General features: G+C 38.8%; 1 protein-coding gene across 3 annotated transcripts; it reads right to left on the reverse strand.

Annotated features, from left to right (window-relative positions):
- Window positions 1–497: 497 nt before the first annotated feature.
- LOC149096300 (DELTA-actitoxin-Afr1e-like) lies at window positions 498–8,451 on the reverse strand. 3 transcript variants are annotated; one of them, XM_089281339.1, is made up of 7 exons: window positions 8,414–8,451; window positions 4,872–4,980; window positions 4,450–4,476; window positions 4,281–4,349; window positions 3,420–3,519; window positions 1,897–2,091; window positions 498–1,047 (listed from the first exon to the last, which is right to left on the reverse strand). In XM_089281339.1, exons 2-7 carry the CDS (start codon window positions 4,971–4,973, stop codon window positions 644–646), a joined length of 897 nt encoding a protein of 298 aa, XP_089137465.1. In that variant the 5' UTR covers window positions 4,974–4,980; window positions 8,414–8,451; the 3' UTR covers window positions 498–643. The 3 variants fall into 3 exon arrangements, with proteins under 3 accessions (XP_089137465.1, XP_089137464.1, XP_089137466.1); XM_089281338.1 differs by lacking the exon at window positions 8,414–8,451 and adding an exon at window positions 6,403–6,503; XM_089281340.1 differs by lacking the exons at window positions 4,450–4,476; window positions 8,414–8,451 and adding an exon at window positions 6,403–6,505.
- Between the last annotated feature and the right edge of the window lie 677 nt (window positions 8,452–9,128).

Consider the following 9,128-nt stretch of genomic DNA (forward strand, 5'->3'; position numbering starts at 1 on the left):
ATTGATGAACAATGAAGTTTCACTCACATTATCGGCCAAGGGAGAATAAAAAAATGCATGTAAATTAGTTTGCACTTAGTTCAATGAATTTTTTCCAGAACAGTTCTCCACGGAACCATTCTAGTCATGATAGCTCTGTAACTTAGCTCGGTGCTGCACAAAAGTTTTGGTTACGGGGTAAAGGGAATTTCGTGATTCGGGAATGGCTTAATTTTTTCCCCGTGGAATCAGTTGCCGACAAACCGTTATTTTCCAGAACAATTCAGTTGTGAAAGGCCCAACTTATTTTCTGTGAAAGGTAATCTTGCGCCCCCCTCCCCCCCCCCCCCCCCTCACCCTTCACTTCACCACCCTCTATTGTGGGAGTTTAAAGTTTCTGCAAACTAGGAGTTAGGGGTTAAAATGAGGAAGCCATCGGCGTCTAAGGAAGAGCTCCCCTGACTAACCCATTTAACTTTTGGGTGTAAGTTCAGTTGTGAAAAACAACAAAATACTAGTTTCTTTTTTCCCGTACGTTTATTTGTCACTTCAACTCTTTAGTAATAAGCCCCACAGATTTTCAACTAGAAATCTTTCATACAGCGAATGATCCGACCGTGCTAACCATCACCCCCTAACTAAACTTACTACACAATACAGCCTGTTACTTCTTGACACCGGTTATGCGAGCGCGTGAGGCAAGCATGCTTGTTTCGCTTTCGCAAGTTTCGCTTTCTTTCAGGACATGGATCTCCAAGGTAGCTTGACCAGAGCTGGACATAGAGCCGCAAAATTTTAGACCAGAACCGAGGAATCTCCCATGCCAACCATTTGCCTTGAAGGGCTTTGCGTCATGATACAAATCTACGTACTGATTATGGTTGGTGTGTTTGTTTCCAGGGTATAGCTTAGCATTCCACCAGTTCTCGTGCAAGTGATAATCAAACGGGACAGACCACATCACAGCAAGTGTTTTGTCGATGCTTGGAATGTAGTAGGCCAGGACTCCGACAACTCCCGTTGCGACCGGTCCATTGGTCTTGCGAGTCCCGTAAAGTACGGCATACCCTGTGGAAATAGAAAAGAAAAAAAAAAAAAGGAAAAAGAAAGAAAGAAAGAAAGAAAGAAGAAACGGAGAAACAATTAAAAATGATTGATCTCGGTTCTCGCAAAATATCATGATTTGTTAGTGGCGAGCAGATCAATTATTTGCCAAAGCCGAAGACAGAGGAAAATAATTCTTCTGCGAGACACTGACGAATCACAATATTTAGCGATAACCGAGCTCAATAACTGTTCTTGAAAATGTTCTTGGGCGCTTTGTTGACAACGGTTTTGATTTCCTTCTTAATTATTAATCTCGGTCCTATTTCAGAGGCTCCAATGCTAAAAAATGGGGATATCACTTGAAAAATCATGTAACAAAACAAGCATGGCGCGAAAAGGTGAAGGAAGAAGATTTGTGCAAGAATCTTGCCGAAAAAAAACCTAAATAGAAATAAAACTGTAATGTAAATGTGAAGATTATTTATAGTGGTCATTCACTTAGCTATACAAGCAGTAAGCTTAGCTATTTTACAGGCATGCCACTGAAACAAAGGAAACAAATGCTTCAAATAAACGTAGCATAGTTCAAAATCTAACTGGCAGAAGGCAGACCAGTTGGCTGTTTACAAACCGTGACCCAGAATTTGAACTGAGGGATACCGAGAAACAAATCCCGCTAGTGGCAGGGTGGAGGCTTTGAACCCGGGACCTCCAGATTACAACACCAGCGCCCTAAACCACTCCGCCACGCTGCCTCCTTTGATGCCTAACAGGGTGAAACGGTCGTGTTGGTCATATTGTGTTGGTCAAGTTCAAGCATGATCACTACTATACTAGCGAGCCTCTGTAAATGCTAAATTCACTTTTTACCATCACGAACAGAATAGGGCAGGTTTTCATCTGCAGTGCCAGAATAAAAGTAGGTAGAACCTTCTTGCCACCTAAATCCACTTTCGTTGTCAAGGCCAACGGCGCATTTGCGTTTTACGTTACTGAGGACATTTAGGAGGTTTTTCAGCAGGCCGATTGTAAGCTGAGCACCTGCAATAATAGTTCCTGCAGCAACTGAAATTAAATGAGCAAGCAAGTGAGATCTTAATAAAAGCCCTGCACAGTCTGTATCAACCGAAATCTTGTTAAAACCTTACCAGAAGTGGAAGCGATCTAAGGAAGCATATAGAAGACGTCTGGTAAGGGTTTGTAAAAATCAACGAATCAAATATCTCGACTTGTTACTTGTATGGTCCACATAACGCTCTCCACCGGACAATTAACAATTATTCCACGAGGGCGCGCTCGGTATGAGATGGTAAATAGCCAACGAGGCCGCAGGGCCTCGTTGGCTACGATTACCTCATATCCAACAAGCGAGACTGGAATAATTGTTGTTTTAGAAACGTTCCTAAAACATAGAAGACTAGATCAAAATAAACATTAAAAGGCCCCCAAAAATCACGCGTTTGCATACTTATGACGCATGGCTTATGACCCATGATGGCTAAGCCAATAAAAACTCTTGAATTGTATTATCCACTAGACAGTGGGGATTTATCCGGAGGAGGGCGTTATCCACCTTTCGAACAAATCTTGCCTGGCCCTTTCTCTGTCGCGCAACTTTGCGCTTACGGAAGAGGGACTCTCTTTCGAAAGCGTAGCGTTGCGGGACAGATAGAGAGTCATAACTTGTATAGTTACTCGTTTAATGACAAACTATTGCCGGAGTGGGGTGGGGGGGGGGGGGGGGGGGACTCCCAAGATAAGCTGTGTGGGTTTGTGCCGCTGTGAAGGGAATAGTTTTCAAGCAATTTAGTCTGGGACAAATAGATTTGGTCTAGAGTAGAGTATAATTTAACTGACAAGTGGCCAGTATATATAATTTAGTCTAGAACAGGGTTCTTTACCCTGGGTTCGACAATGGAAATTAAAACTCGAAAGTGACTTTGCAAGATATTGGCTTAGTTAACGTATGTTGGACTGCGATAGTGATAAAGTTTCAGCATGGGAAATAGCTCGTCTAGGATAGAGTACGGTTTTTGGTACCTTGTCCAGAATAGGGTCGCAAAATCAAGCTGATCATGGCCTAGTATAGGGTAAGGGTTTCAGTGTCCCCGCGTCACACCCCTACCCAGGCGGGCAAACCATATCTAGCTAGTGTCAGACTACTTGCTAAACTATCAGATCTTGATTTTCACTAGTTGGTGCAAGCCCTTGCCATCTTTAGGGGGCTCACCTAGCTGGAGTTGCAACTTCCTATGTTTTCATTTGTTTGTTTGTTTGTTTGTTTGTTTGTTTTTCTTTTTTTTCTGCGACCGTCTCTAACTCGGCTTTACAACTATCGAGACAATTCATTTCATGTGTCCGTCCACTAACTACAATGACTAAAGATCATTTACTTCTGCGCTCGGGCTTTTCGCTGTCTTGGTTTTCCAAGTCCATCGGCTCCTGCGGTATAGCTTCAGCCTTATGAGATCGCTTCAAAAGGGCCGTCAGTTCCTATGTAGCAGAAAGTAAAACAGTCAGCTCATTCAGTTGGTTTTAATTCTTCATCTCTTCTTTTGTTATCAGCCGATTTTAGAACTACCTTATGTAACTATAGCATCAATAACATGGCCGAATATCTCCCATAGAAAGTACAGCCAATCGGAATACAGGAAACCCGTTGAATATTCGACGGTATTGCATCAACCTTCCCATCATGCAATGCGCATACGTCACATTGATTGCGTTGGCCAATGCATTTCTATGGCGTGGTATAAGATAGTTATGCAACGCCCTCTCGTGGTATACCATGGAATATTCCACTTATCATTTGTATTATCTTGGAATACACGTTCGCCTAAAAGGGTCGGGTGTATACCGAGGAAATGCAGGGACGGGTAGGATATTCCGTGATATCCACTATCTCTAAACTGGTAACGGTTAAACACAGATAACGAGAAGGTAAATTTCACACGCTTTCAACAATCGATCACTTACTAAATTCATGTGCCGAATATATCAAATATTGTGAAATGTTACTTTTTTAAAACAGTGAAAGAAATGAAGTAATATGGGGCATTAGCAACAGAAAAGTAAATTTAATTTGTTAAATAATTATTACTCCTTTCATAGTGTCAAAGAAAGCATGTTTTTGACCCAGCAGTAATCAGATCATGTGATCTGCGGTTAGTAGTTTCGCAATGATTGAATTAATGAAGCGAAAAGTAAGAAAATTCTATTTCCAAAATAAAAACTTACATTAATATCTTTTTTACCTGGCGATTGGGAACCATTTCAGGAAAGCGGGCCAGACCAACATCTGCTAACAATGCCTCAGCTCCCCGCTTTGTAAGGAAAAAAAAGCTAAAATGTTAGAACAAGAATCAGCAATGTTTCAAAAATGCCCCTTCACACATTTTTATTACCAGTAAAAGTTGTTATCACCTTGGTTTTGGGCATTTCTTCTAGTACCTATGTGGAGAAAAATATATCCAAGGGCTCAGCGGTTATTGTTTAGCGTCTGACCCATGCAAAACGTTTTTCTCCCTTTATAAAATGTTAAAAATATAAATAAAATCATTTTACAGGTACATTTGTGTATTTCAATGAAATTGTGGCCGTTGCAATTTGACTTTCTTGCAAAAGTGTGTCGCAGCATAAGTGCCAGATTCTAAAAAGCACCTCGATTTGTTAAAGCTAATGTTCATGCTCTTTCACATTTTACATGATTGTGTTAAAATTATAACTTCATTAATGGCGTAAAACGGACCAAATATATCATGGACATTTTAAGAGAGACGCCATTTAGGGTTGCGAACATAAAGTTTGATGAAAAGCAATAACACAGGTCATTCTTTTTTTTGTACCTCTCCATTTGGATCGTTTGCTTTGATCGGCGCAGATCCAAAGGTAGTAGTAGTAACCGAAAAGATTAACAGCAAGGAGAAGATAAAACTGAGGTGGTCCATGTTCAACCTAGAAAACAATAATTATAACCAAAAACATTCATTACCAATGACAAGAAAACTTCTCGCGTCTGAAAAGTCTGTGGTGGGTTAGTTGGGTTCAGTGATTCTAAAAATCTATCTATAATAATTATAACATGGAATAAACAAACAGTACGTGGAGGAACATTATCCTATGTATTCTAAGGTTTTGGTATGAATAATTCGAATTTGTAACTTACATTTGCAGGAGCGTGGACGCTTTACGTAAACAAATCTGTGCTATACTTGGCAAGGGATGAGAAGATGGTATGATGCATTTTCCGCTTGGTTAAATTTTTTTCGTCCGTAATTAGGTAGAGAGTTATTATGTTGCGTCTGAAAGGTCTGTGATGGGTCAGTTGCGTTCAGTTATTCTCAAAGGAAAACACCGTTTCGGATCATAAATCGCTGAGAGGGTTGTAAATGCGAGAGAAAGCTCACATCTCGATTGTTCTCTAATTTATGTTTTGTAGAGTTTAAAGCGCCAATTCATAATTCACAATTATTCCCTAAAATATCTGCACATGCAGAAAGCATGTTGCTCTCACAAACAGACTTCCCGAAAGCTGCTTTCGGGAAGCAAGCTGATGCTTGTTAAAAAAATCAATTTAGAGACAAAAAATATACAAGAAAGAAAAAACTGAGCTACTGTTTTCCACGCTCTACATGTATCTGTTTCTTCACGACCTGATAAGCTTCTATGTGAAATCGCTTTGTTACATCTACCATGGAACCCCGCCGCATCCAAGAGAGTTCCATTTTTTCTATTTCGTCGCTAAATTTTGTCTTTGTTTCTATTCGGTCAAAATATTTCTAGCCTCGTTCCGTTCCGTTTCTGCACTTAGTAGCTCATTTTTGCGTACTTTTTTTGCATACTTACGGTGCAAGGTGTTTTCTCAAAATGACACTTTCTGTTTCTACATCGATGAAAGAGAACTAGAAAGGGAGTTGAGGAAAATTACGTGACTGAATTCATGAACAGAGTTGGAAGTTTGATTGCTAGTTTTCTATATATTAAAGACTCACAAAAATAAACTGTTGTTTAGCATAGCTATTTCGTATTGCCCACTTAAAGTTACGTGAGGTTTTGGCGTCTCGCAATGCTGCTTTACCGTAGTTTCCAGTCTGTAGTAACCTCATCGTGTCAAAAAATACAGTCTCCACGTTTAAGGACGAGAGCAATTCAGTCGAAATTGCACCTTCACTGTGTGTGACTAATCAAACTTCCCTTTATAGCGGAGGTTTTCAATACAACTTGTAGATAGCGAAGAATTATGTTCTTTGTTTAACCTTATTCAGTTTTACTTGAGGATAACGAATATGTTTTTGAGAACAAAATATCCTAATGCATATCAAGGTGTATAGTGCCAGCTTACTTTATCAAGAGGAACTTCAAATAGGAGATACAAACCTACTGTTTGTCTTGCTCACTCTGTACTTTGATGAAAATTTTCAGCAACAGGTAAGATCGTCTTTTCTAGAAACGTTTCCGAAAAGAATGAGAGCCCGTATTTTCTGTGTTTGCTTTTCAACGGTCCTAATTAGACGGGAAACTGACAGGTGCCAATAGTCAAATTCGTTAATAACGTGCGGATGATACCTGGCAGACAAATTGTTTCCAAAATGGTTTTCAAACAGCGCGACGCCTAGAGATATTTTTCCAGTGGAGGGAGGGCTTTCGGTGTTCAGTAGCTACTTATATAATCTAAATTCGCTAGAAAACTACTGATTATTTGTTACATGTAATCCAACTTAAACTTGATCAGAAAGGAAACATTTGTATTTGGTTACCAAGGAAATCATGTCTTCTGTTCAAAATCACCGATGATATGAAAGATGAGATAAACAAAGAATACGTACAGGCAGAATTACCTTTGTGTTTATTCTGAGGAACTTCCCTCAATTTATTTGTTTTTGCGAACAGTTATGCCAAGTCAACTATACTTGCGGTTCTTGTCATCGTTTGGTCGAAGTTAAATACTTAAGGTGCAGCTTTAGTTTACAGCTTTCTTTGAAAACTGAACAGAACTACCGCCCGAAGTAGACTTTGCAAACAGCGCATGACTATTTCCATTTCTTAAGGGTAGGAAAAGTTTTTGATGATAACATTTTCTGATTGAAGCTTTTTGATTAAAATAGAAAGCTTAGAATATGCATATATCTCTGATAATTTTTCGTACACCTAAAGTTAAGCATTTATAGTTCAAGAGCCATTCCCACACTAAAAAATTCTGGATTGTGGTCAATGTTCTCAACGAAATCCACCTTAAAAATACACGATTTGAAACAAAGGAGAACAAAACTTTTTTTAAGTGCGTAGAAACACGCAGAGATGTTTGCTGTTACCAGGACATCAATGTATCTCTTAAGCATACTTTACATGAAACTCGAGTTGAAAATAAGATAGATATGTCGTGCGATATGAAATATTTTGGTAAACAAGAAAAACAATTAATGGCTGCCGACAAACGTATTTGCAAATATCTTTAAGTAGTTACGATATTATCAATTGAGAAAAATACTGCAAAACGTCCGATTAAAAACATCTAAGGTGAGGCGATGCCATTGCAGTGATCTAAAGCACAGTCAATAGAAGAGAAACGTTGCTTTATAAAACTTGCCCGGTTTGAGTCAGCATGAAAAAAAAGTCCTTTTATTGCTTTTGTTATCTTTCCAGACGATGCCATTCTAACAGCCTAAAGCACAGTCAATTAAAGAGAATTTGCTTTATAAAGCTTCCACGATTTGAGTAAGCATAAGAAATAATATGTCAATCTATTGCTTGTTATACCTTTTCAATTTCTTAGGATGGGCGTAAGATCAGTTATAGCAAAATAAATGTAAGGAAGCGTTTGCTAATTAATACTTCCTCTGCGTGGTAAAACTGCTGGTGTAACAGAGGATGTTTCCACTCTGAACAATGCATATATAAGTCCAGTTAAATTAAACAACCAAAAGACAAAATGCACCCATAGCTGGGGGGAAACAAATGTATACAATGTAGGTAAAGGGGACAACATTTTAATAATCATATCAACTAACAGGTAAATTGCTAAGTTTCTCAGCTAACATTTCAGGGATGTCTACATATGGTTTTCACTGGAGGGAACAATCACTCGCCAGTCGGAGTTCGTGAGGTCTCTAACTGGGGGCGTAGTAATCATTAGGGTTAGAGGTCTAATAATTAAATTTAAAAAAGGCGTTTTACTTAATTATATCACTTTGCTCTTAAGTCTCGTCCCGGAGGGCGAAATGGACCGGAAGAAGGTTATTTGGGGGCGAGTAGCACTTTGTAAGTAACCATGTTTATGAGCGAGTTATTGTAATAATGACAACGATGTCATCCTAAAATAAAAGGATTATTTTAAGTTCTGGGTAAGCGTATCTTGGTGGGAAATAGAGTTGAAACATTTGTGACTTACCCGACTCAGATGCGTTGACCGAATAAATTGAAAAACTACAATGACAAAATGTAAGTTTTCTGCGGACTATTAAATTAAGCTATGTATTATTAACCAGGAAATAGGCAACTAGTAAAACTTGTCTTGCTGTTTTAATTAAACAAGGTGCTGGTGATTGTGCGTGTAGCCTAATAATGCTACAAGAAACACACAATAGCGAAATATTAACCGAACCAAAAGTAATTTTCTAACTCACTGGACCTTTCATTAACGGGTAAGTTCGCGATTGAACGATTGAAGAAACCAAACCTTCCAACAAAGGACTCGAGTGATTTACCTACTGGTAATACTAACAGGTATTCATTGTTTAAAGATATTTTTCCAGTGGAGGGAGAGCTTTCGGTGTTCAGTAGCTACTTCTATAATCTAAATGCGCTAGAAATTTACTGATTATTTGTTATTTGCCATCCCAAAATAAAAGCATTATTTCAAGTTCTGGGTAAGCGTATCTTGGTGGGAAATAGAGTTGAAACATTTGTGACTTACCCGACTCAGATGCGTTGACCGAATAAATTGAAAAACTACAATGACAAAATGTAAGTTTTCTGCGGACTATTAAATTAAGCTATGTATTATTAACCAGGAAATAGGCAACTAGTAAAACTTGTCTTGCTGTTTTAATTAAACAAGGTGCTGGTGATTGTGCGTGTAGCCTAATAATGCTACAAGAAACACA

Source organism: Orbicella faveolata, unplaced genomic scaffold (genome assembly GCF_042242905.1).
Source record: "Orbicella faveolata isolate gen_17 unplaced genomic scaffold, um_ofav_v1 contig_48, whole genome shotgun sequence".
NCBI classification, from domain to species: Eukaryota; Metazoa; Cnidaria; class Anthozoa; order Scleractinia; family Merulinidae; genus Orbicella; species Orbicella faveolata.

Excerpts from the sequence above, each read along its gene's own strand:
- LOC149096300 (XM_089281339.1), bottom strand. The coding sequence starts at position 4,973 with ATGGACCACCTCAGTTTTATCTTCTCCTTGCTGTTAATCTTTTCGGTT. Across the intron at positions 4,350-4,449 it reads AAGAAATGCCCAAAACCAAG|CGGGGAGCTGAGGCATTGTT; the intron begins GTGATAACAACT and ends TTCCTTACAAAG. Across the intron at positions 1,048-1,896 it reads GCCCTATTCTGTTCGTGATG|GGTATGCCGTACTTTACGGG; the intron begins GTAAAAAGTGAA and ends CTATTTCCACAG.